This window comes from Danio rerio, chromosome 8 (genome assembly GCF_052040795.2).
Source record: "Danio rerio strain M-AB ecotype USA chromosome 8, GRCz13ab, whole genome shotgun sequence".
NCBI classification, from domain to species: domain Eukaryota; kingdom Metazoa; phylum Chordata; class Actinopteri; order Cypriniformes; family Danionidae; genus Danio; species Danio rerio.
In genome coordinates, this window is record NC_141028.1 from 16,043,832 (window position 1) to 16,071,604 (window position 27,773).

The 27,773-nt window shown below is 37.8% G+C and overlaps 1 protein-coding gene across 1 annotated transcript; it reads right to left on the reverse strand.

The window, feature by feature from the left end:
• Nucleotides 1-27,302, reverse strand: sin3b (SIN3 transcription regulator family member B). Its single transcript, NM_001044945.1, is given in 19 exon segments — nt 1-1,034; nt 1,423-1,621; nt 4,285-4,376; nt 4,537-4,629; nt 4,750-4,923; nt 6,167-6,336; nt 7,583-8,273; nt 13,451-13,634; nt 13,897-14,135; nt 14,229-14,345; nt 16,613-16,823; nt 16,940-17,058; nt 17,177-17,266; nt 17,389-17,499; nt 17,749-17,901; nt 21,315-21,656; nt 24,184-24,337; nt 24,430-24,536; nt 26,879-27,302. Coding segments are annotated over 19 exon segments (3,591 nt in total). The 5' UTR covers nt 26,990-27,302; the 3' UTR covers nt 1-800.
• Between the last annotated feature and the right edge of the window lie 471 nt (nt 27,303-27,773).

Sequence of the window (27,773 nt, forward strand, 5' to 3'; positions counted from 1 at the left end):
TTTAAGAACTGCACAACTAGGTTGTTTATTTTGTGATAACTGATACAGGATAAATGTTATACATTCTTTTTTCAAAACACTGATATTTTGTCATTTTCTGTTTTAATATGTAAAAATTACACCAAACAAAAGCAAGGATTTGGCGAGATCGATATGATACATGATCTGAAAGATTTAACAAAATGGACTATAAATCATGAGCAGTGATTGACGGACGACACCGGCAATCCTGTTTAGTTAGAAGAGACGATGAAAACAAAGAACACAAAACAGAGAACTAAAACAAGGACATTACGGATAGGATACCAGTGTGCGCCAGAGAAAACATAATTTTTTTCCAGGTCATCATTCATAGCCAAGGAAATGCACACGGAATAATCTTTCTGCCGCATATATGCAATTGCTCGAGCTCTTGAGTCGACTGTACTGTACAAAAAGACACATACAGATGTTTGCAGACATACTTTAAACCTAGTCTCTCAATACTTCAGTATAAACAAAACAAACTCTGCTTTCAGGTGCTAAAAACTACAATGGACTTTCTTAAAAAAAAAACAAACAAAAAAGTTTTTGACATTCACATTTCTGAAACGTCTGATAACTGCATCGGCCATGATGGACTAGTGTTGAGATGTGACGCTCGTCGATGAGGATTTCTTCCTCTGAGCAGCTGTCTGTCCTCCTTAAATGCTGTGTTTGGGCTGAGAGTACTTGACCTCGGCCGTGAGAATGAATCAGTGAGTGAGACAGAAAGAGAAAGAGAGAGAGATCACAAAACTCCATCTGAAGGCGTGAGGTCGTTACGGCGAGGCGGGGGCCTTGCTGTTGTAGTGCACCTGGTACCTGTTGACATGCAAGCCTTTGACCTGCAGGGACACACAATTGGTCTTGCAGGGTATCATGTCCTCATCCTCTTCTCCCATGAGCCAATCCTGCACACTGCGCTCGGCGGCGGGAGACACGTGTTCACTCAGCCAGCCCCGGTGCCACTGCTCAAAGCGCTCGTGCTGAGCCCTCGCTACTCTGTGCTGAGACTACAATCAGAAACAGGACAACATTAAGACATAAAGAAATGCAATGCCATTCAAATGCTTGAGTCAGAATTTTTTTTTTTTTTTTGAAAGAAAATAACACTTAAATGGACCTTTTTTCACATTTCCGGGTTATTCAGTAAAGGAAGTCATCATAGATGGGTAAACTTAGAGCACAGTGAATGGAAGAGTACAACAAATAATATTTTTACAATCCTATTTGCTGAAATAATAAACACTCAACAATGGTGTTATCAAGAATTTCAAAAAAGGAAAACAAGTATAATGTGACTGATAATGACAGCCAGATAAGAGAAAAACATCAAATTTGCTGTCCTGCCCATACCACATACATACTATATAGGCCTTGTTTTGTATTTTATCTACATACCCTCCGAGCCTTCACCAGGGCTCCTCGGCGGTACATGTAGTCCTCGGAGTTCATCACAAACACCATCTTGTGTGTGTTCAGTTTGAATCGGCAGTCCAGGTTTCCGGCTGTCTCTATACCCATCTTCCTATGCCACTCTCTCCGGCAGCGCATGGCTTCAACCTGCTTGATCTGCCAGCCACGGAAATGTCTCACATTCCTGCAGGAGACACAGAGGGATGCAGAACAACTGTCAACGTGCTGCAACCTAGCAGACTTAAAGAGATCGTTACAAATTGCCATGCTTTACAAAGCATACAATCAACATTTCTTCTAGAAAAATACACGTTGCCATTTTTCTCAGATTAAAATATTTCCCCATCAATCCATGGCTAAGGGCATAGGGTTTAGGGTTTAGTTGAGTTGTGCTTATGTTCTCTCCATGTTTCACAGAAACCATATAGCAAGAGTTTATACTAACAGGGCTTTAAATACATGCACCATTGAAAAGAGCTAATCTGTATTTAAATAGATGCATAAAAAAGCTTGGTTTTGCTTCCAGTTTGCTAGTTGATTTTAGAAACCATAATGATAATTTGATAACAAAAGTGGTCTAAAATAACAAGGGCATAGTGGTGGGATTATCTATACCATGCTATGGCCAACCTCAACATAAAAAACATGATTGAGCCTTTTCTGGTTCTGTTACTGTTACACATACCTGGTCTAAGTGTATCAGCCAATACGGAGTACTACATTTACTTTTAGTCATTTAGCAGACGCTTTTATCCTAAGCGAATCACAAATGAGGACAAGGAAGCAATTTACACAACTATAAGAGCAGCAATGAATAAGTGCTGTAGGCAAGTTTCAGGTGTGTAAAGTCTAAGAAGCAAAGCATTAGTAATGTAAGTTTATTTTTTGTTTTTTTGAGTACAGTTAGTAGTACAGCCAGAGAGGCAATTGCAGATTACGAAAGAAAGTGGAGACTAAATAGTTAAGTTTTTAGTCTTTTCTTGAAGACAAGTACTGATATGTTATCTGGGTGTGTATTTCTATATACAGTCACTAGACTTCCATCAATTGATGATGAATCATTTAATACAGTGGTGCCCAAAATCAGTCCTGGAGGGCTGGTGTCCTGCAAAGTTCTTGCTGTGACACTAGGAATGCTCCGATCAGGATTTTTGCAGTCGTTAACGAGTACCAATTTTGTCATGGTGATTGGCCGATACCTAGTACAGATTCTAATGCTTAAAGCTTTATAATGCATTAAGCACATTTTCCCTCTAAGTATGATACTTAAGTGGAGATCTCGCCTTATCTAAGAGAATAAATTAAGAATGCTGCAAATAATACCATAAACATGTCTCTCCTAACCATTTAGTGTGGACATGTCATGGCCAGAAGCAGCTTTACAGAAAATAATAACAGATATAAAAAGTGTTTAAAAAAATGACAAACATTGCAACTTAGAAACCTTGCAAATGATGAAAGGAGAATTCAACATGTCTCAATAAAAAAAGAAGTTAAAACGCATATTTGATGCATAAGAAATTAAAATGCACACTTATAAATGCAATAGGCTAATAAACTAGTGTGTTTTGCAATAAGTATATTACAAGACGTTATATTATTAACGATTTAAGAAAAAAAATATTTTTTTTAAGTTTTATTTATCTAATTTTGCAGCTAGCTTTAAGTGAACTTGCAATATTGTCAAAAACACATAACATTTAGTTGTTATATGTAAAAAGGTCTAAAGACCATTTAAATATTTTCAAATACAATGATTGCACTTGGAACAAAAAGACTATCATAGCTGCTGTAGGCTATGCGTAACATACAGGAGCGCACATGTATCTTCCTCTGCTTGTAAACTTATAAACAAACCCCTGCGATCAGTTCATGTGATCGGCCAGATTGGCAAGTACCGATACAGTCATTAAGGGCGCACTCAAACTATGCTATCTGAACCATGCCTAGGCCTGTTTCCCGGATCGTTTGAGAAGTGTGAGTGCGCTGAATCGGGCTCAGGCATGGTTCACTTGGCCGGCCCTGGCCCGGTTGGAAGAGATGGGCCTGAGCGCGGTACGCTTGTGTGTGAGTGCAAAACGCGCCAAAGCCCGAAACTGAAAGCGAGACTTGACTTTTAAGGGACTGTTTGATATGGATTTATTAATCATCCTACTATTCAGTGAATGAAAACTGCCATAGTTTATTAAAGACGCAAATACCTCACTGCACAACAGCTGCGCACCTTCAGCAAACCTCCTCATTCCTGCAGCATGAGGGCTTTATGATTGTTTATGAGTGTCAAAAGTGGCGGATCTGTTCGGCGAAATATCTGACTGCGTGTCACCGCATCCCTAAGGACTGTTTGGAAAAATATTTGACTGCATGTCACTGCATAACAAACGACTGAATCGATATAACTATAGAAATCTCCACTGTGCTGAGCGAGAGCGCTCACTGAACAGAGCAGCATCGATGACGTAAGCGCGCCCAGGCTCGATTGTAATGTAAGTGCGGGCCGTTAGGGGGGACAAGCGTGCTTTGGCCTGGTTCGAGGCAACTGTACATAGTGTGAGTACAGCCTAAATGTGAACGACAGATCTTCAGCCAATCAATCAGAGCATCCCTATGTAACGTACCTTCTAGTAAGTTTTTAGTTTGTCTTTATGCTCTTAATGAGATGGTTCAGGGGTGTCTAATTGAAGTCTGATAAATGAAACATGAACAAATACCTTAGGTCAACTAGAGTATTTTTGTTATCAGACATGCATTAACTGAAATATTATTTACTGTTCTACACTAAAATAAAAAAACTTGACTAGTATCAAAACCAGAACAGCCATAAAAATATATTTATAGGCATTTTACCTGGGCAGAAACACAGGCTTGAAGTAGTAGCCTTCAGCCTGAGAGCACAGAGTCTCAGTCCCAATATACTGCTCCATGTAATTAGACAGGCTCTGAAACAATACAGGAAATATCAAACATTAATTCAATAAAAAGCAACATTCCAACTTTAAAAAAACAGATTATCCCATTAGACCTGATGCTTTGATGGTTTTGAAGAATACATCACAAATCCTTTATTCCTTTCTGTAAAAATGGCTTGTGAGAAAGTACCTGAACGTCCAGTGGATCATCGCCCTGGGCTTCCTCTGTGTCCAATAGCTCAATGGTTAAGGTCACCTGACCCTTGTTTTGAATAAACATGACCTGAAAAGAGAAACAAGCAAAAAAAATATGAACTAAATGTACTCACAAAACAATTAAGAGCATTAATGCAACTGAGGAGGTTTAAAAATCACATATCAAAGGAGAAGTTTGAAGCGTCACCTTGAAGCAGTTCTCCTCAGCCATGACTCTCTCAGCCTTCCACTGATAGCTGGCTTCCCATGCGGCACGAACACACTGGGATGAGAGATTCCCACCGGCGGCTCCTCTCTTCCTCTCCGCCAGGTACAGCTCAGTGACTTGTAGACACACCTCATCACTGACCAGGTGCTGAAGCTGACAGAGAGAGGAAAAACCGAGCATGTTAACTGCTAAACCACAGCAAAGACTCTTTAGTGAATACAGACACATGGCCTGTAATCAAAGGGGCAATAACAGGAGTTTGCTTGCTCTTTTTAACTATAAAATTTACTGTTCACAACACAACTATACATCCGTGAGCGCTCTAATTTTACTAAAGCTCTGCTTTTGTAAATATTCAAGGGTCATTTGATTATAATCAGCTTTACAATATATGACCTGTATTTTGTTGTACAAGCACTTCTTCATAGCTTACACAATATGTAAGTGCTGTAAATATGATCATTTTTGCTAATATTTGATTCAAATGGTCTCATTAATAGATTTTCCTAACATGAATATTAAGAATTGAACATTAGTGAAATTGTACTGCTGTCTAAATTGAACAAAGTAAATGTGAATATATACATACTTTTCCTCTCTTTGGAGTAGTTTTACATAAAAGAATGATATTGAGATGAACAATTGCCAGTAAAATTAATAAAGTTACCCAAACTCTTTTCTGCTGTCTTATGCTATCTGTTAAGCAACAATTAATGCCTATTATTAAATGGTAGTATTTTCATAGCAGTTTAAACTACCCCTTCAATATGTACAACAAGAAACAAAAAGAAGGAGCTTTGATAATATGAGGGAAAATGTCTGAGTGCATCAATTATAACCACTTTTTTCGTGTGCTAGAATGTTAAAACGGCCCTTCGATACATTGTCAGTCACTGATATGTCCCCCCGCAAATATGAGTTTATGACTCCGGATTTAAGATGATGTCACACTTATAAATGCCATAAGGCTGAAAGATTCATGTGAATAAAACAAAAGGGCAAAAATATTGTGTTTTAAATAATCTTTAATAGATAAAATTAAAATTTTTAGAATAATAGATTCCAATAGATAAAAATTACATTTCCTTCATCGTCCAGTGTAAAAAGTAATTTATTTTAATTGAAAGTAATTCTAAAATAGCTGTTTATATATATATAAACGCTTGTGTTTAAAAATACGCGTCAATTTAATATTTAGCAACAATAAAAGGCTCAATTTAGTCTTCTAATGGTCTAAAGCATTACCAGTCATCTGTAAAATGTCAGTGAGTGGAAACTCGGTTGTGAAATTTCTTTTGGAAGAAACCCTGACTAACGTCATAATGGAAATAAAGTAGGGGGAAAATATCACAAAAGTGCAGAATATTGCCCTGTGCAACATTTCACTCTGCCTCACCTGTCTTACGATGTTCTGAATGAGCTTGTCGATGGTAAAGCCGATGTAAGCGTGGATGGTGAACATCTCTCTCAGCGTGTCCTCATACTGGGTAGACTCCAGGTTTCCATCCAGAAGACTGCGTACCATGTCTAAGAATGCTGGATAATATTCCTCTAACTCTACCTCACCTGAAATAATTCAGAAAAAACACAATTCAGAAAAGCTGCAATCAGGCCAAGTTTTCCAAAATAAACCAGAGTAGTGTTTTTCAGTACAATCTTGTGCAAAATGTCTCAGTTATTGTCTCAGTAAGATTATTAAAAATTTTTTTTGATTGATTTAGTGCTTGTAACTTGGCCCTACATGGGTAAATGCATGACATTATAACCACCAGTAGGTGGAGGCAAGTCTTTTTGTTTTGAGAAAGATTAACTGAATCACTAATTAAATCAACTTGCAAACAATACAGAAAGAAAGTGACTTTCTGTGATCGCCGAATCACTCTCTTACTCAGTAAAAAAAAACTGTTCCAAAAGAGCTTGAGCAGAGCACTTTTTTTTGGCAATATAGCAAAAATAATATGTAACTTACCTTTTGTTAAACTTTTGTAGAAAAAGTAATCAAAATATTTGCTTGTTAGCAAGCAATTTGCTTATTTGCAAATATTTCCAATACATTGATGCCTTGCTTCAAACGCGGTTCACTTTTCACAGCCTCGCAGTTTCGCTGATTTATTCAGTAAACTCTGACATGCTTTTTTCTACAGCACATTGTGTTCTGTGTCCTGATTAGTGATTTATGTTTTGTGTCCTGACTGGCTGTAGACCATTGTCAATCAATCTCCTCCCTGCCGTGTCTCCTGTACAGTGCAGAATGCGTTCAGCTTGCCAAATTTACATACTGTAAATCTTCGATCGCTGACTATGAAGTGCTATACTGTATGTTTACAAATTTTCTCTACACAATATCGACGAAAAAGTTCTGCATGGTCAACGGCACCTGCGGTCGCACCAAAAAGGCAAAGGAAGATGCTAAGCATCGCACAAAAAGTTAACCTTCTGGACATGCTAAAGGAAGGTAGAAGTTACGAGGCTGTAGGGTATCAATACGGAATGGCTTTGATTTTTGGTTTAATTTTTCTAAACTGGACTTTTTTTTTTTTCCGATGGTTTGAACTTCGAGAGCGTTTAAACAAGAGTGAAAAATTTGAAAATGTTAATGCCTGTCTGAGAAAAGTGCATAAGGTGTTTTACAGCCTTGAAACATCTATAATAATTGAAAAAAAAAAAATAAAGCTGACTACTTGGCCAATTTTGCCTATTGCAGGCTATTTTTATAATGCAACTCCTGTGAATAACAAGGGACCACTGTATTACATTTGCAGTCATCATGCTTGCGTGCTGATTTGTGCAAATTTCAGAAAGAAAATCTCACTCGGCTGCTTTAGACGGAGCTCCATGGCCAGGTCGTTTGCCTTTTCCCTGCGTCCCTCTCCCATGAGTAGCCGTTCCCGGTTCTGTTCGGCCCGGTGCTCCAGCAACTGTCTCTCGGCCTGCCTGTAAATCTTCAGCAGCCGCGAGCACAGAGTCTGGTGCAGCCGCAGGAAGAAATACCAGTTATTATTGACGAAGAACAAGTTGTAGACCCCATCCATCTCCTTCTGATGCTCAGCCTCTGGGTCCCTCAGATCCACCGCCTCTCCTTCGGGATTAATGCTGTGGGCCACTGTTGACGTGTCCATGCTTTGAGGAGAAGTGCATCGTCGTCTTCTGGACTCGCCGTTCAGCTGTTGTTGTCCTGTGGATGACACTCCACCTCCTGCGGCTGCACCGTCTTCCCCCTCGGCCTCCTCATCCGTGAACTCTTCAGTCTCGCTAAGCTCTCCACGACGGGCGAAGAAGAGGTCTGGGGCGAAGTGCTGGATGATGCGCTTGATGTGGTCCTTGTCGTCCTTGTGGATGGTGGGCTGCCGCTTGACGTGGTAGATGATGAGGGAAGCGGCGTCCTCCAGGATCTGTTTGTCCTCATAGTTAAAGATCATGTGGGGTTCGCTGGTTGACGCTGTGCTCGTGCCGTCACGGCCTTGCTGGCCCACGCTGCCCTCTTCTGTGCTCTGCTCCTGCCGCTGTGCAGAGGGAAAAAGAAAGCGCTAGTAAGCATGACATTAAAGACTTTTGTAACAACAAACGTGAATGGTTTCTCAGTATAGGAAGTCATCATAGTTGGGTGAAGTTAGAGCGCAGTGAAGTGGACAGTACAACAAATACTTTTTTTTACAAACCTACTTGCTGAAACAATAAGAGAAAAACTTGACGATAGTGTTAAAACTTTCAAAAAAAGGAAACAAACTCAAATTTACTGTTCTGCCCCCATACAAGTTGTATTTCAAATGCCTCACATTAGAGGTAATTTGTTTTTCGTAATTTGATGCAAAGATACAATACATACGTAAATGCACATAAATGTTCATAAGTTTATGTTCTAAATATTAAAAACGTTAATGAATGTAAGGCGCTGATGACCGTTAAATGTCTCATACCAGTGAAAAGGGTCCATAGTAACAATCAGTGTGTGATAGTTACTTTTAAAGTAATATAGTACAACCTTAAGACTATCTTACTCTTAAAAAAATCATTACACATACTTTCACATCACTTCCCTTAAGAAAAAACTGAGTAACACATTTAGTTACTTTTTTTAAAAAGTGACTTAAGATTGTAATAGTTTACTTTAATAAGTCATTCTACCCAACACTGGTAACAATATAGGACAGGTATGATTTAACTTGGCTTTAATTAAGTGTTAATTTGAGCTTTTGTGGCATTTAACACCATCGACACAAGTTTGTTATAAAAGAGGCTTTGACTAGCTGTGAAATTTGGCAAATGGGTAAAATAAGAGTGAAAGTGAAACAAGCAAGCATAAATTAAAAGGATGAATCACCCAAAAATGAACATTTTGTCATTATTTACTCATCCTCCCCATTTTCCAGACCTAATGTCTGTACTTCGTACCTCGCTTAAATGATCTAAGATGATTTGGCAGATCTTGGATCTGTTCATTTTGATAACTGGTCTCTGGCTAATTTGGTTCTTCAAACAAGTTTGTGAATCAGATTAAAATGTCAGGATGAACTGATCTGAGATTGCTGTGTGTGTTGAAGGACAGATCTATCGATCTGCATAATTATGATCAGCAATGCAACGATTGGCTGACGGCACAGCAGCGTAATGACATCATCTGATTAATTTTCAATTGTCTATTTGAGCAATATAACGTAAAATTTGCATATATTTTAATATATATATATTAAGGGTGGAGCCGAACCCGAATACGGTATTCAGAAAGGCACGAATGGTGTGTTTTTACGAATACTTGATTCGAACAAATACTTGAAAAATTATTTGTATTCGGGAGCAAGAAAAACACTATATCAAAAAGCAGCGTTTCCTCATGAGACCACAGTGCATGCCCGCGTGAGTGAGTGAGTGAGTGAGAGAGAGAGAGAGACGCTCAGTCAGTAGTCGGAGGGCGGGGCGGAGGTGTCTGGCACAAGCTTCTCCACAGCAACAGACAGAAGGCTCGGCTGAGCGAAAAAAATACTTCACTGCATCACTACTTTTGTTAAATAGATTTTTGTACCTTAATTGGGTTCCAAATGCAGTTTATTTGTAAACTTGTAGCGGAGTTGAAGCGGAGTTTAATCGGGATATTCTATTACGCTGCATTATTGACGTCTGCAACCGGGTGCTCTGTTTACGCAACGTTAGCTCTGTTAGCGCTGTAATTTAGACAATAGACTGTTGACAGAGTAACGTTAACGTTCTTTTATAAAGGTTAAAACGATGCTTTTGCAGTTGTGTCGAATAGTATGCACTTATGGGAGTTATATGGTACGTCTAAATTACTGTCTTTTGCAGACAGCAAGATATATGCTATAGGCTAGTTAACCTTAGCATAGCTTCCCGTCACTTTTTATTAACTTGAAACTCCTCAAATACATTTGGGCACCCGAATAGAAAAAGAGTGAGACTGCTGCTGAGCCATTTCTTGGTCCTCCACCAGTCAAAAGAAAAAAAAAAACTTGTTCTTTGTGGAAGCGTTTTACTGTCAGTGGTGCTGCAGATAAAACAAAGTGATACTGTATAATGTTTACAAAAGTGAAATCAGCAGAGGCAGAGATATTAAACATCTTTCAACATCTTCTATCCATAATCATTCATTCATTTCTTTTCGGCTAAATCCCTTTATCAATCTGGGGTTGCCACAGTGGAATGAACCACCAATTTATCCAGCATATGTTTTACGCAGTGGATGCCCTTCCAGCTGCTACCCAGCACTGGGAAACATCCATACACTCTCTTTCAGACACATACAATAGGGACAATTTAGCTTACCCAATTCACCTGTATTGCATGTGTTTGGAATGTGGGGGAAACCGGAGCACCCGGAGGAAACCCACGCCAACATGGGGAGAACCCAGTCGGGGCTCGAACCAGCAACCTTCTTGCTGTCAGGCGACAGTGCTACTCACTGTGCCACCGCGCAACCTTCTATGTAATGTATTATCACATGCACTAAAAGCATCCTCTCCTGATACTGTCTGTGAACCCCCCACAAGCATCAATCCCCTCATCAGCACAACTATGCTCTGCTAAATCCTCCGCAAGCACCAAACCATCAACACAGCCACATTCTGCCCCAACAAGTCAGTTTCAAACATAATTAAAAAAAAACTAAAAAAAAAAAAAAAAACTTTGTGTCTGTTTTGTGGCAGGCAGATGACAATATCAGGGCTGTATCTTTTAGTATTATATAGAATACTTTTGTTCTGCCAGATCTCCCAGGCAGGGTTTTATTTAGATTTATTTAGTTAATTTTAGTTTTTGGAATTCTGTCCATTGGAAAGAAGTTCTTTCAGAAGAAGAACAGTTTTTTGAAGTATTATTTGTTTTTATTCTCTCTATTCAGTGTCCTTCAACAAGAACGGTGGTGGTGGGGTTCATAATATTCACAATGGGATTTTATTAGTTGTTGGTTTAACCATGGATGAGATAATGGCTTCTATGTTATTATCTTTTCAATGAAATTTCTTGTCACATGTTCAAAAACAACAGCCAATATTGCATATCTATAATTTATATAATGGGTATAATTAAACAATACTTTCACTATAATGTAAATTAGAAGTGTAATAGAAAAAATATATTTTTTTGCGCCATTTTGAATTTTACTCGAATACAAATACAAATACAAATACTTTTCCCCCCTCAACAAATAAAAATACCGGCTGCTCTGCACATCCTTAATATATATATATATATATATATATATATATATATATATATATATATATATATATATATATAAATAAACAATAACTATTTTCCCAAGTGGGTTACTACTGTAAAAAAATGTCTTTCAGTATTACCTTTGCTTGAAATGAGCTGATCTAATCCTGTTTATATGAAATAAACCTGCCCCCAAAACTGTTGTTATAACAACAACTCTCGGTTGAGTTTTAAAGAACAAAACAACCCTGAATCGTGTCAAATCGTCAATAACTAAATCCAGCAACTTGAGTAATCCACTTACGAAGAATAATCCCATTTGAGTTTCTTTCTTGTGTTGAACAAATACTGAAGAATTTAGGGGAAATATTTTTGCATGAACTATCCCTTTAAAACTATACTGACAGGTTAGTATTTTACTACACAGACATATTCATGAGACGTCTGGAATGAAGAAAGTTATTATTACATTATTCATAGAAAAAAATGGTTAGAGAACACTGCTTGGCTTATGGTTTATAGATATGCTAGTTTCAGTTTCCCTTTTTGAATGATGAATATAGGCTTCTGATGCCTGCTGATTTAGACAGTTGTTTCCTCTCGCACTATTGTTCGTTTGCTGTAGTTTTTGAGGGGAGTTTGATTGCAACTTATTAGCCTAGACACACTTAATGCAAGATGTCAATGAAATACATTTTTTGAAAAAGAATAAAAATCTGTTTGGCAAGGGCATTTCACTGAACAAATCTGGCTCATTATTTATGCTTTTCAAAAGATAAAGTATTATAAAGTACAAGCTGCATTGAACTCACTTGTCTACCATTTAAGTTCCTTTTTACATTCTGCAACAACTTTTAGTTAAATAAATGTTGGTTATAGTATATGTAAATTTAGGGCTGGGCTAATAAACAACACTATATCGCAACAAAATGTTAATAACAATATATATATATATATATATATATATATATATATATATATATATATATATATATATATATATATATATATATATATTTAGAGAGAGAGAGAGAGAGAGATTCTCAGAGCCAATCACACTGCAGAAATATGCAACAACAGGAATCTATAGTTGTTTTGATGACAGAAACTCAACGAATTTTTGGTCTGTTAAATTATTGGCCAAAAATAGATCATGTGCCGTCACCCATATTGTCTAGCACGCTTGTTTCACTTTCCCGTCAGTAGTATCTACCTTAAGTCATGGTTGGGATACTCGTTCAAAAGGGGGAAGCATTGACAATTATATCGAAATAATATATTATTGTTATCGTTTAAAATAGAAAATAATTATCGAGATTGCATTTTTGCCATATTACCCAGCACTACGTATATTGCAACACCAGCTTCATTGGCCATTGCATGGCACATTAAACAGAACAACAAAATATGAAATATATTACTCTAAATTTAAACATTGCAAATTACACTTTTTAAAATGCACGGCCTATAACTTTTAAACTCTGGCTCAAGAAATATCTAAATATTCATCCTGTCTCTTAACAAAAAATTGGGCAGTGTAAAGAAATGTTTTATAAGTTACAGCTAAAGTATTGACATTTTGCTTTTCCTTCATTCACTAAATAACCATGAGTCTGTCTAGCATAACCCATCTGACACCTTGCGTATAAAACTGTCAATGTCTTGATTTACAAAGTTATATTCAGCTTATTCCAACCACTGGAATTAGTTCAAAATATGAGTTATTTTTTTTTACACTGTGCCCATTCTTCTTGCCATTTCTTTAATATATTGCCTGATTTATGGCTTTATGAGGTTAAGGTTTGTCATTGCCTAATTCATTCTGCAAGAACTTCAAGTCCATGTTATGACCTCGAAAATTAGACAAACTTAAACGAATCGCTGCTGCAATCAAAATAATGTAGCGTACAAAACCACAGTCCTAAATTATGTCTTTCAGGGAGTTATATACAGGGAAAGCTCTTTCAGAGATCCAAAGACTGAGCCAGAAAAAGAGCCCTTCTAAACTCACCTCATCATAAATGCTCTCTATCTCATTGAGAAGACTCTTGGATCGGAGGGCCTTCATGTCGTTTTGTTTGAAGTTGACACCCTGATGGTCCAGTGATTTCAGATACGCCTTCTCGTACTGCTCTCTCCAGATTTTGTTGAAACCCTGCTGGGCCTCCCTCCACTCCTCTTCTTTCGCTTTCAAACTATGGCAGAAAAAAAATCATCCATTTATTTCCTAAACTCTTCGACTGAGAGATTGCTAAAACATTAGAAGCACAATTTACCACAGAACAATAAGCAATGGCCACCTACAAATTACAACTCTCATCTACAGTTTTCATTTTTGATGAGTCATCCCTATATTTTTCAGTCAAATGATTAGATATGGATTGATATTTTAGGCATTTATATGTGAAAAAGAAGCATCTGTAATCAATCAAAGAATAATACAATTAATTTGTTAACCGTTTGAGTACAACAGGAACTGCAGTGGCTGGACTCCTCTTCAACCCCTCTATGATCTCTGGTGCTTTATCGCCATATATGCGATAGACTGCACGCCGTTGGATGACTTCGGAAGTGCCACCCAGGCAGTCGTCCAATCGGAAACGCTCTTGATCCTCTAGTGAAAGGCGGGATAGCTTTTTCTGCACGCTTTCCAATACTCTTATCGTTGCCAAATTGGTCTCGAGCACAACATCCAGCTACAAAGCAAAAGGAGAGGAATCAATATCAATCTCAACAGCATTTGAGTTGAACCCTAAACCTTCATATAATTTTCCAACAGATCATCTGACCTCAAACCGCTCATCCTCACAGCGATGAAGTTGCTCTTCATATGGTGTTTTCTTGGAACTCACAAAAGTTGAGTCTTCAGACCAGGAAGGGAATGAGACCCATGTATCATTCAGCACCTAAAAACAGAAAAGAAACTTGACCTGATTGTAGCATGAATATCAAGCTTATTCTCCACAGATAGAATTACTGTTTACAAACAAGTGTTCAGCAACAACACCTCCGGGTTCTCCAGGCACACTAGAAAAAGAGCTATTTGAGATAAGTGCCTCCATTCAAATGGAGTGTGGGGGCTGAAACATCTCATTGTCCAAATGATTCATGGAGATTTGAGCTTCTGTGGATTTGTAGCATTATCTGTGGATCAGAAGCAACCCAGGGTTTTGTTTCATCATTAACGCCTCTCCTTTAAATACTTATATTTAAACAATATGGTGCATTTAAAAGTCATGGTTTGTTATGCTTCTGGTATAGCAGAGGGGGAAGTGACTACATAATTCCTTCTTTCTTATTAAAAAGTAATTTCTGAATAAATTATTGCTATGTTTTTAAATACATTACATTTACGATTTTCCTTAAAGTTAAAAAACATTGTCTATTATATTAATTAGCAATTAAAGCTAAACTATCAAACAAACGTGAAAAGTGCAGACATGTAAATTACAAATAAGACCATTTTTTACAATAACATCAAAATATCATTGTAAAATAATAATAATTTAGAACCCCTAGTTTTTTGCGATCGCTAAATCCAACGCAAAAATTAACAAAAAGTCACAAATTTTTGAGATCCTACAAAATTCTTAATTAACACAAAATAATCACAAAAATGTAAATCTCATAAAACATTCCAGACCATATAATCAAATTATATTTCTTTCAGTTTGCAATGAATTGTTTTACATGAATAATCGACATTGCATACGCAGCGCACGTGATGTATTTCTTGAAAGAGTGTCTTAAAAATAAAAAAAATGACGTTTCACCTTCGCCCTCACAATCATTACAGTACATTGAAGGGGGGCGGAATTGTTTTGCAGCCTGTGCAGTAAGCAGGCGCGGATGAAACATGAGTGATTTACATGTGAAGTCAATGCAAAGATGCGATTAGACATCCTGTGTCGTAAATTATGTGTGTTGTGAAGTTGATGAACTTCAGACAGCAAAAGAAAGTGGTAGCAAACATCTAACAAACGGAGCAATGGATCAGATAGAAAAGCAAGCAGCTTACAATGATGGAGATTGGTTCAAGGCTGAAGGCCTTGTGCTTTACATGCTTTAAAGCTGGTATTATGATGTGTAAATGATTTTGTTTAACTTTTCCTGTCGTTGATGAGAGAAAACGCTTCCCTGCCATTGACGAGTTTTACAGAAATCTGTGTTTTAGGTGTATTACTATAGGGGAAGCCCAAACGCATGCCATGAATGAGGTACATGATGTCAGATGCTCAGGGGAGTGAAATCTGTGAGAAAGTAATACCGTGGATAAAGACAACAGTTATAGAACCTTCCTTTGGCTTAATCCCTACCGTTTTAGATCTGTTTTAGATCTTGTCTTGACAAGATACCAAATTACCACCACAAAAATCAGTCATTTAAAAAACAAAATCATTAAAAACTAAGGTTTATAAACTAAATAAGTTTATTTCTCTAGCAAACAAATGAGCTGTGGACACTGAAAGACTAGCCTGTGGTAAATAAATGTTACTGCTCGTTCATTTATTTTGTGCTACGACTACTAGTAAAGAAGACATAATGATTGCATTGCTTTTTAAAATGAGCACCCATAACCTATAAAAAATGTATTTTATAATTTCTAATTTCTCAGAATTTGTTTATTTTTTACTTACAGATAACGTTTCTGATATTCTGATGAAACAGAATTTGAAAAAAATGAGACTGGGGTTTAAGAATAAATATTGATTTATTTAAAACTGAGATAAAGATCCCATAAAATTTAATTATTTTTTACATGTTAATTTTTAGTTTGTTAGTTTTAAGGATATTTGTTGTCTAGTCTGTGTCAAACTTTGCATCTAGAAATTATAAAACTAATATTTACATCTAAAGATCATTGATAAACAATATTTTTCAAGTCACCTCACACTTCAGTTTCTCATCAAATCTTGACCAATCAAATGCTCTGTAGTATCTGATATGCCCTGCCCCCTTCGAGACACTTCTCATTTGATGTGCTTGATCCCAACCACTCTCACTGGTAGAGCTCTGATAAAAACAAAACCCTATTGGCTGTTTTTAAGGAGAGGAGCCACTCTATGCCCCACCACTCTCTCCATTTCTAAGCACTTAATAGGACTTCTAACAACATTACCTGCACAACATCACTTCAGCAAAACTTTGACTGTATCTGGTGGAAGAACAGTACCTCTTTGCATATAGCAGTTCGGCCGCTGCATTTGGGCTGTTGGTATGTCTTGGGCAGGGCTCTGTAGCTTGAGCCCAGTCGTTTACAGGAGGCATAATCCACTTCTCTGCCTCCACCCTCCATGTAGCGGTCGGAGAGCCCCGAGATGACATGAGACAGCTCTTTATCACCCAAAAATGACTTAAACTGGGTGTACAGTTCTGGAAACTTCCTGCAGAATGAGGCACCAGTGGCATATGACTCATGACTGTCATGTAAAAGCTGTGAAATGCACCATATGAAAACAAACAGGATTAAGCAAACATGCCCTATTTAAATCGTTCTTACCCTAAGAATGGAGTCACAAGCTGCAGGAGTTCTGCTCCAGAAACCACTTCCTGATTGAACAAGGCTATGCAGCGCAAGAAATTCTCGTACACCTCCTGACTTTTGAGTAGACGACGAACCTATAAAGATAAATAAATGGAATTGTTCAGTGGCTTTGACTGTGTAATAAATCCCTTGGGATTAACTGCTGACTTACTACTGATAACTTTTCTGAGCTATTCTGCCTGTGAAACGCACCTTGTCAAAGAACGTGAATTCCCGCAGGACTCCGTGTTTTCCAACAGAGGCAAAAGATGGGTCTTTGGAACAGGAATACTTCATTTTTTTCTACAGGCATAGAAAGAGAGTGTTTTTAGAAGGCTGTACATATTTGTAGATATTTCAACTTTCTAAGTCTTTCAGATACAGAGCTTTATAGTTTTCTTGCATTGACATAAATGAACTCTAACCTTTAGGAGTGGGGTCATGTGGGGCAGTAGCATGGGTCTTGGTCTTTTCTTGGTCTGTTTATTTAGTTCTTCTTCCTCCACTTTCTTCAGGGGCAAAGAACCTCCAGTGAACTGCAAATCAAAGACATAATGCTTGTCAGTTTCAAATTAAAAATAGTATGTGGAGATGAGACGATGTTAAGATTTACATGACTGTTTTTCAATAATGACGATGCATTTAATGCCATACTGTAAACATTAATATTGCGATTCTTCAAATTATTATTCTAATATGCTGATTAGCTGCACAATGCACTAGGAACAAGAAATAATGTTTATAAAAAAGCTGTACTGTACACACAACAGCAGTAAATTTCTAACCAAAGATCTCTTTGCATCAGGTAAAAACTGGCCAAATTCGGCGAGCAGATCCTCTTGCCCTTTGAAAAGACTGGCCACTTTAGAGAAAACCTCATCTTCGGTCATTCCTCCAGTGCTGCGACCTCTGCTCTCCTTCACCTCCAGCTGCTCCTTCTGCAGATGGACACAAAAACGCACAAAAATCAATGAACATCGATAAGTTTACCGGATGGGTGGAAAAACATTTCAAGGGCCCATTTCCTGTAGTGCTAGTAGGTGGTAGCTTAGCCCTAGCCTCAGGCAGCAGGTTCATTGACCGGCGTCTGGTGTATTCTGCATGAAAACAAGGACAGACACTTGCCAAAAACCTGATCTGATTGGCCGGCAGAAATCTAAGAAAGATTCATTTTCTGATGAATTGTCACAAAAATTACATTATTCTTCTAGACTCACAAAGTCAGATTACAAAGACTAAGGATATTTTGCTTTGCCTAAATGACACACAATAACAAAAGAAACAGGTTGCATTTTTTTTTCTAAAGAAGCTGTTGACATGAATTGGTGCCACATTTTGGTAAAATCTAAACAACCCAAACATAATCCAAATATCTTTAAAAAAATTACATTGTATGTAATAACAATGTAATAGCATTTAAAGGTGCCATATACTGCATTGATTCAATAAGTTATAAGTACAAGTATTCAATAATTTATCACAGATATCAATATAGTAGGCACGTGCCTTAGCTAAGTTTGAAAACAAATCTCCATAAATGGTTTTAAATGCTCATTTATTACTCCATAAAATGCCCCCAGAATCAGAAGCTCTATATTGACCATATTTGGAACCGCCGTAAATATTAATGTAAACTGACAGTTCTCAGTGGTCTCTGGCACACACATGCGCAAAAAAACAGCATGATAAACACATGCAAAATACTAACACTTCATTTGTCAATAAAATATTTTAACAAACCCAGTACATGCCTTGTTAAATCTTTTTCACTTAAGTGATAAAGGCTTATTTTACCTACATGGAGTGAGTGCTCTAAAATAAACCCATCAGAGTAACCTATTTTGCTCCAGAGTTGTGTTGTGGATAATAGAGTGGAGGAACTGACGTCAATTTGTATGCAAAAACCCAGAATGAAGTCAGCATTATAACAGTCCCGGTTCTCTCGTCCCAATGTCAATGTTTTTTTAAAATGGGATTTTGGTTAAATCCCTTAAATAAGGTCAATGGCTAACAAACACATATTTGCACACATTGTTTTATTCTACAACATGAAACACATCAGTTAGATCACACATAATCAGTTATGCTTCTTAAAAAAAACAGTTGCTATCAAGTTGCTAAATGGGACTAAAGGCGGTGTCGGAGACATTATATGTCATCGAGCTGAAATGGTCTGGAGCGCAGCTCGCTCCAGTATTTTATATTTTGTAGTTTTTTTCCAATACTAGTATTTTTGTAGTATTTTTTGGAATTGGGAATTCATATTGTGTGTAGATAATGCTTTTACTTGTGGGAGAGCATCATGACAGATTAATTTGTTGACATTTGTTGAATGTCTCTTTCCTGCTTTCATTAATGCAAGCGTGTGAATGAATGTGTAACAATACATACATATTAACTGCCGTTTTAATGTGACCAATTGATTTTTTTCTTTTTTTTCTCTATCTAAACATTTAACTCCATGTCATAACTGCAGTATTTACATTCCTCCTTAACATTTAAAGCAGATGTTACTCTATGGGCTGCTTTTCACTGTATTTGTGACAAAAAATAAAGAATATTGAACGTTGTTCTGTGTCCTTGATGGATCTTGCAGGCATATGATAGACTTGTCCCTCACATCTCATTTCTGTCGTCTATTACTGAGGTAAGCAGGCTTTATGCACGCAAGCGATACGCTTATTTAAATATGTCTTATGATAACACTATGTAGGCACATTTATACATATGATTTTAGAACTTTTACAACAACCGTGAAGAAAAAGAAAATGTATTTTTCCAGTAAACTATACAAAAGGTCCATAGGTCTATACAAATATATTTATTTATTGGTTTATTTATTTATAATATATTTACTTATTGGTTTATAATATATAGCATGGGTTATAATATAATTAAACCAAGAGAGTAAACCTGTCAAGCACTGTATTTCTAAAAATAAGCTTGAAAAGTTTCTGTAGCAGATGTTGACGTCACAGACGAAGGCTCTGTAGTCGGGTTTATAGCCTAATGTTAGCTTTTCAATTCTTGTGCCCGCATTTAAGATCCAAAAGTGCTCAAAGTTATATTTTCGTGTGAGGATTTTGCGGTTGGACAAAACGTGTAAGTGTAATAAACAGTGTTTGAACTCAGAGCTTATTATTTGCAACCTTTAAAAAGCCTATGGGAAAATCCTATAGGGATTTTATCGAGGGAACCAGTTTTACGTTAACAGCTGATTAGCCTACAAACTAACGCCATAGTTCCTCCACTCGTTATTGGCTAAATTATAATTAAACTCGACAAAAGAGACCAACAGAAATGTATTGTGTTATATTTTGATGCTACAATGCAGGGTTCTTTCTTGCATAGAGAATTACAATGTGGCCACCTCAATCAAATTTTGTACCACATTTTTGTCCCAAAAACATTTTTTAAATCAGGCAGGCTCACATGGCTACCTACAGACCCCAAGTTATGCTCAAGCTCTGGACATGAATTAAGTACACTTAATGTTAGCCTTTTTATATATGAAGATAATGTTTTACTTTATTACAAAATTCATTTGCTTCAAGTTTTAAAATGTAATTATTATTAGAATACCGGCAACGCGGTGGCGCAGTAGGTAGTGCTGTCGCCTCACAGCAAGAAGTCACTGGTTCGAGCCTCGGATGAGTCAGTTGGCATTTCTGTGTGGAGTTTGCATGTTCTCCTTGTGTTCACGTGGGTTTCCTCCGGGTTTCACAACAGCCCAAAGACATGCAGTACAGGTGAAAGGGATAGGCTAAATTGTCCGTAGTGTATGAGTGTGCATGGATGTTTCCCAGAGATGCGTTGCAGCTGGAAGGGCACCCGCTGCATAAAACGTGCTGGATAAGTTAAGTTCCCTTGTGGCGACCCCTGATTAATAAACGGAAAAGAAAATTCCGAAAAGAAATGAATAAATGAATATTAGCTTTTAGATTTTTAGCTTTACTAGGCGATTTTTATTTTATTGTAAGTTTTAGAGACATGTTACAAGTCTTTGATAAAAATCTAATTGTTTTTCTTTTGAAATATATTTCATATTTACACTATAAACACAGATTCAGTTTGTCTGTGACAAAATCGCAATATTGTTGAGGAAAATCGTGATTGGTTTCTTTTGTCCATATCCCACAGCCCTAATAAACACATCAGCAGAAATCAATCCATAAAGCTTTTCTGTTGGTCAGTGTGACTAAATCACAGGATCAACTTAATCAACTTTTTTTTACTGTAGAAAAACTTCCAATTGCATAAAAACCTATTGAAATTATTACATTTTGTCAGTAACATTTTGCAGAGCAACAGTAAATGTAACTGCACTGTAATAAAGCAGTATTGCACTCACCTGGTATGTGTGCAGAATTTCCAAAAAAGCCCGGTAGGTTTCTGGGTTGTCCAAAAATCGGTTCTTGATCTTATTGACGTAGCTGATGGCGCTGTCAAACTCCACAGGGCTGGGCTCGGAAGTGGGAGGGGACACAGATGTGGCCGCTGGCTGTGATTGGCTCTCTCGGTTGGGTAGAGGAAGTGACAACTTGCTTGACTGTTCAGGAGGTCCCGAAGATGAAGCAATGCTCTCCGGAGAGGTCACAGCTTCATTCTGAGCTGGCCCTGCTGCCTCAACCACTGCTGATGAAGAGGCACTGACGACAGAACTGCTTGTACTCCGTCCTGCTCCTGGAGAAACCTGACGGGAAAGAAAAAGAACCATTTAACCAAAACCTTAACTTTACCTTGATGTGATGTTCATCATCAGGAGGTTTTGCGGATGTCTGTGTGATCATAAAACAGATGAATGTTGATGTGGAAGAGTGCATGTGTCAAACTCGTTCATCCGCACACAAGTATAATTTGAAATCCACACAGTGCACGAGATGGAGCTGAATGTGGAAAATGAATTATATTCAGGTTTTTACTCTAATATGCCTATTACCTAGAAAGCCAACATCCACACATAGGTTCATATAACTGCCCGTCACACCCGGCCTTCTCAATGTCTATTAGAAATGAGCCACAGAGCCATACCAAGCTGAGCATTTGCAGATATGTATAAGTTTTACTTTCTGAATAGGACTGAACATTCTGCTAAGGAAAGCCTTATTTGTCAGCTGAGGTTGTGTGGAATACTTTGAAGCTGCCTAAATATTGATTTTGGACAGTCAGCATAAGTCTACGTTAAGCTCTTTTCGCTTGCATTAGATGGAGAAATAACCTGGAATGTAAAATGAAAACTTTTTCCCTTTGGCTGAAGAAAGTCTGTCATATATACAGACACACACACACAAACACACAGATTAATAGTTAAACTGATTTTAAAAAAATAAAAATCAAGATTCTTGGATGAATTAAAGTTCAAAAGAGCAGCATTTATTTGAACACATTATTTGCAACATTATAAATGTGTTTTCAATCTCAGTTTAACACATCGATTCTGAACAAAACTATATTCTTTCTCAACTGGTGAGTTTTAATGTATGAACACAGTTTACTTGCAAATGCATTGAGGTATATGCACAGCCAGTAGGGCAATGCGATTTAGGGAAAATATCTAATTGCGATTTCTTGACAGATATTGCGAATTGATTTGCTATTTAATTTTGTAGTCAAGCTTCATCTTAATAATCTGTAAGCTGTGGCAACAATTCTGCCACAGCTCTTACAAATGACCAGTTTTTGTTCGGTGTCTGACTTTGAAACTAAAATATTCCCATATTACAAGTGCTGTTTTTTTTTATTTTTATTAATTAGTCTATTAATGCTACTGAAGATGCAGACGCCATAATTCCACTTGTCAGCGCTTTCCTACTTGTTTTCATTCTTTTATTGTGGGCAAAGTTCGGTTGCGCAATTCTGATTGGGCAGAACGAAAGTGTGCTCAATCAATAGGTTAGTAAGACTGTCACACACAGCCAGCAGTCACGCATTTGCTCTGTGCGGGGGAAATTAAATAATCTTGAATTAAATAATTGCTGCCTCTAGTGATTAACTAATCGAAACATTTAAAATTGTGATTCGATTTTGATTAATCGCACAGCCATAACAGCTAGTGTTTTCCAGCCAATGATAAACTTCCGGTGAAAGCTTAATGTGACTATTTTTTTAATTCATACGGTTCCTTTTACAGCATTGATGTTGTAGTGCAATTACAATACATTCTGTTAAATAGACTTAAGCATTCATTTCGTTGTTCAAGCGTAAAACAAGATAAAAGACTGTGTAACCGCTAGCGCCGTCAGGATCATCAGGCTATCGCTGAAACATCATTGAAACGACTGGGGTAAAACAAACTGTCATATTTTAAAGACATAGTGGGGGAAAATGTAATTTATTGCAGTGCTTCCTGTCTGGTTTGAGACCCACTTCATATCGTATATCTATCAGGCAGTGAAGATCACTGATTTTCAAAGAAATCAGACCTTTTTTCCAGTTTTATAATAGAAAGACAGTTCACCGGAAGCGCTGAGGCTGGCTGGCTGTAATTAAAAGTCTGTGTGCATATACCCCAATCATCACAGAACTGTAAAGAGCTTCAAGTAGAAACATCCAGATAAAAGATCATTGTTATTAGTCCAACTAAACATGTTATAAGCAAGTAATAAATTAACCATTTATACATTCTTGACGCCATGGTCTGTTTATTCTAAAACACAAAGCTAATGTGACTGGACTACTCCCCGCAGTCTATGTGGCATGACGTCACCAAAGTGTGAACTCTGAGGAAGCCAGTGAGGGGCCCATTTGGGACAGGGCCAAAGTCAACATGAAATCAATATCGACCCTATTCACTCAAAAAATACGCACACCTTGTTTTAGTGCGCACGCCTCACCAGTGCACATTATTCAGAATAGTACAAATGACTCTCTTTGCAATCACTCATTAAAATGTAATTACTTGCTTTGCTTCTTTTCTTTTATTTCAGTAAGTTCATGTGGGCTGCTGGAAGATGCAAATATAAAGGGCAAAGAAGCAAACTCCAATTTTAGTATGCATCATGCTTACTTTTCATAACCCAGTCAATTCCTGATAGGTCAAAATAAAGTCCGGTCCTAAACAAATTCTCTAAATATATTGCTTCACTCAGAAGTAAAACCAGTAGGGAACGCAGACCAGCGATGACCTTTTCACGGTTGTTGAATTGAAATAAGCAGTGAAAATGAATGACAAAGCAGACAAAATGCCAACAAGCAGTAAACTGATGCAGCAAAAGTCCTACCTGCGAGGAAAATGGGGATTGAAGAAATGCCATTCCATTCTTGGGAATTTCAATCCGATACCCAGGCGGTAGAAATGCATTAAATCCCAGGACAAGGTCCGGGTGCCCATGGAAGAGCTGGGAAACTCTGTTGATAACTCCTGGTGTGTCAATGCTGTGGATGAAGATATCACAAATATAATCACTGGTGATTTCAGATGCATCAGACAGAGAGAGTGGATTTCAAGTGCTCAGCCACCAACATACCTTTGCGATTTAAACTCTTTCATGATATCCAGAAATTTATTGTAGATTCCTGGATCATTTCCAAACCGTATTTTAACTTGGTCCAAGTAAGATAAGGCATCCTCTACCTGCAGTGGGAATTAACTTTATTTACAAAACAATATAACAACATAAGCATATGCATAGTGACAAAACAGTTACCAAAAAAGTGCTGTGTAATCCCGCCGCACTTCACTAGCTGGCCTTCATTACAACTAAGCATGGTACAGTAACACTATGACATGGTAATAACATGCACTTACATAAGTTACTTGAAAAAGGTGGTCCAGAGTGTATTTTTAAGGCTTGGTTGGGTTTATGGGGTGCAAAGCAATGTGTGCTAATGCTTCAATTGTAGAAAATCATGTTAATTTTTCATATATCTTACTTTGATTATTTACAGCTGCTCAGCTAACATGAAAACGACTTTCATATTTCTTAGTGATTGGTCAGCTAACATAACGTTCTGTAATTCGCAGATTAGCTCCACATCAACAAGAATCGTCTCTGTTATTCAAATTATTCTTCGCCGACGAGCTGGCGCAGCCATTTGAAACTTTTTGGCTCAAGAATTCCAGTCTCATTCACTTCCATTCATTTTTAGACATTAAAAACTGCTCGTTTCGCTGTTTGATGTTGCAAACAGATATTCCCTCATTATATTATTCTACTTGGTCTATATAGTCATGCAAACATTTGTAGAGCAAGTAGTTTGACCGTTTTCTGCTGTTTATTATTCCTAGTCATTTCTCCCATGGGTGACTGAATTGGAAGTTGTAAAACAATCGTGAAAACAGGCGCACATCCGCATTTTAAAATAAGGTCAATAACATTACAGAGCCTCTGGCCACACCCCTACGCTGCGCAAGGCCTATGTGTGTAACCTGAAGGGTTTATGACATCACTAACCCAGATGTATTTTTAAAGTCGCCAAACTTCATTCGCTGTAGGCTTCGCCAAGCTATCTCTGTAAAAGCCAATGTCTCCCTTTGCATTGAACTTTGAGCATAGTACATTCAGAGATGTTGTTTATGTTCACACAGCTACATTACACGTCAACTAAAGTTTAAAATATGGTATTGTAGTGGTCCAGCTCTTTAAAAAGCTTTATATAAGTATATACATTACTATTACTATATTAGAAGTATGTATAGTACTATATTAATTTGACACTGTAATGTTCAAGAAAGTATTCTAAGCATAAAGACAAAAGGACGTGAATTTTACTACCACTGCATTACCTGCTAATACAACTACACCACTGTACTGTCAATGGAAGTTTTGCTTTGAGGAATATTACCATGGTAATGTCCGAAACACAATAATGAGGTTATGGTACCTTTTCTCTTTTTTGGGCTCGTGAAAGAGATGTGGGGCATCGAGTTCATTTCTTGTGGATGTGAACCCCCATCATATTGAATGACTTTGCATTTGCTCTCGCTATTCAAGTAATACAATGCCAACATTTTAATCATGGAAGAGAAACTGCAAAGCACCGTCAAGTGTAATGTTTAAACCGATGCACGCATACAAAACGGAAGATGTCGATTTTTCTTCTGTTCTCAAGAACAAAAACCCCAACGAGAGAGAGAAAAAACGCCTAAATAAAGCCTGGAGATGAAAAGAACAGTTACAATGCCCGATGCAACCACTGCAATGCAAAAAAAAACTGACCCAAAAGCATGCGGTCTAAGAGAAAAACAGACGGTTTATATTCTCTTTGTGGTTTTTATTAATATTCAGTGAGGAAAATAAAGGCTCACTGACTCTTTTAGCTTTGCTGCGTTAGCAATAGTGCTAGTCACAACAACCCCACTACGATTTCACAACAAAAACAAACAAAACGCGATTCGAGCTGCTTTATAACAGATAATGGTTTGAGAGAAACACTTTTGATGTCTTTAAAATACCATGTTAAAGCGAAAAGCGAAATATTCATGACAAAAGCAGCTGTTAGCCGAGCAAAACCCCCCTTTCTGTCTCTCGTCTACGTCAATTAAATTCAAACAAACCGGTGTAATGTCAAACAAACGGAATGTAAAGAGTGATTTCTGGCGGACGCTCAATAAATATCCGCGGGTTTTGCGTTTAACAAAGAGCGGCGGTGAAAACAGGACCGCGCAGAGGGAAAACATCAGACTTTAATACAGCACAAGCACTTCCATAATGTTTGACTGATGAACTAGCGCTGTTTTGAACAGGAATCGGTGCCTTTGGCGACAATACATCGACTTTTCTAGCTTCGGAATGATCTAAATGAGTGCGTAAGATTTTCAAATCCATTACACACACACACACACACACACACACACACACTGAGTGTGAATGCTTTGATATGCCCCATATGCATATGAACAGCACAGCACTTCCTAATACACAATGCGTTTTGCGAGAGAAGGAAACACATGCACTTGGGACATTGCTTTCTTACCTTTAGTTTCTGAAAGTGCTGCTGCTGGACTTGCTTCTGAACCACATAGGCCTTGTCTTGGATCTGGTTGATTTGCTTCGCAGTGCTGCTGTGAGCCTGAATCTTCGCCATGGTGCGTTTCCTTCCCCACCAACAGCCACCGAAGCCGCGATGTTTTACCGTCCCTCCGTATTTGCGGCTTGTTCTGGCGTGCAAAAATCAGTTCGTTTCGGGGGGCCACCCAGCTCTCTTCCCCCAACAAGTCCAGTCTACTTTACGGACGGCCACCCAGTTACTCCAGTATGGACTTCCAGATCGAGCCCGCAAGTGTGTTCGGAGCTCGCAATCCCTGCTAAAACTACACCATCAAGCGTGCGGATCACTCCTGAGACCCCATCGGTACCAACGGAGAGAACGAGAAACAATGTATGTATTTTTTCTCTCCAATGGTCGTATTATTTAAACAAATGGTGTATGTCTCTTTAAATTCGGCGGCAGCTGTGCGCTCGATCCTAGCGCCCGGAAACGGAGCGAGTTGTGAAGAGTTGGAAGGCGCACGCGCACAAACCGAAAGAGGGCGGAGCGGACGGAATCTCGGCGGCCGCAGGCATGAATGAGATTCTACACACGTTTTTGTTCATCACGGCAGCGCTGCGAAAAGTTGATGTGCGTCCATTTCAAATCTTTTCTGACTCACTCTTTGTTTTGAATTGTAAGCGCGAAAAATATTATGTAGTGTAGTTAATTAAATGCTAAAATATCAAGTGTACAATGCTAAAAATACAATTATTAGCTAAAATGAGAATAAAATCAACTATATATGAAAAATGTGTATATTAATGCTAAAATAAACAGTATTCTTATTTCAGAAATGTCATTCAGGCGACTGTACACAGTTAAATGCTGCTCAGATGTG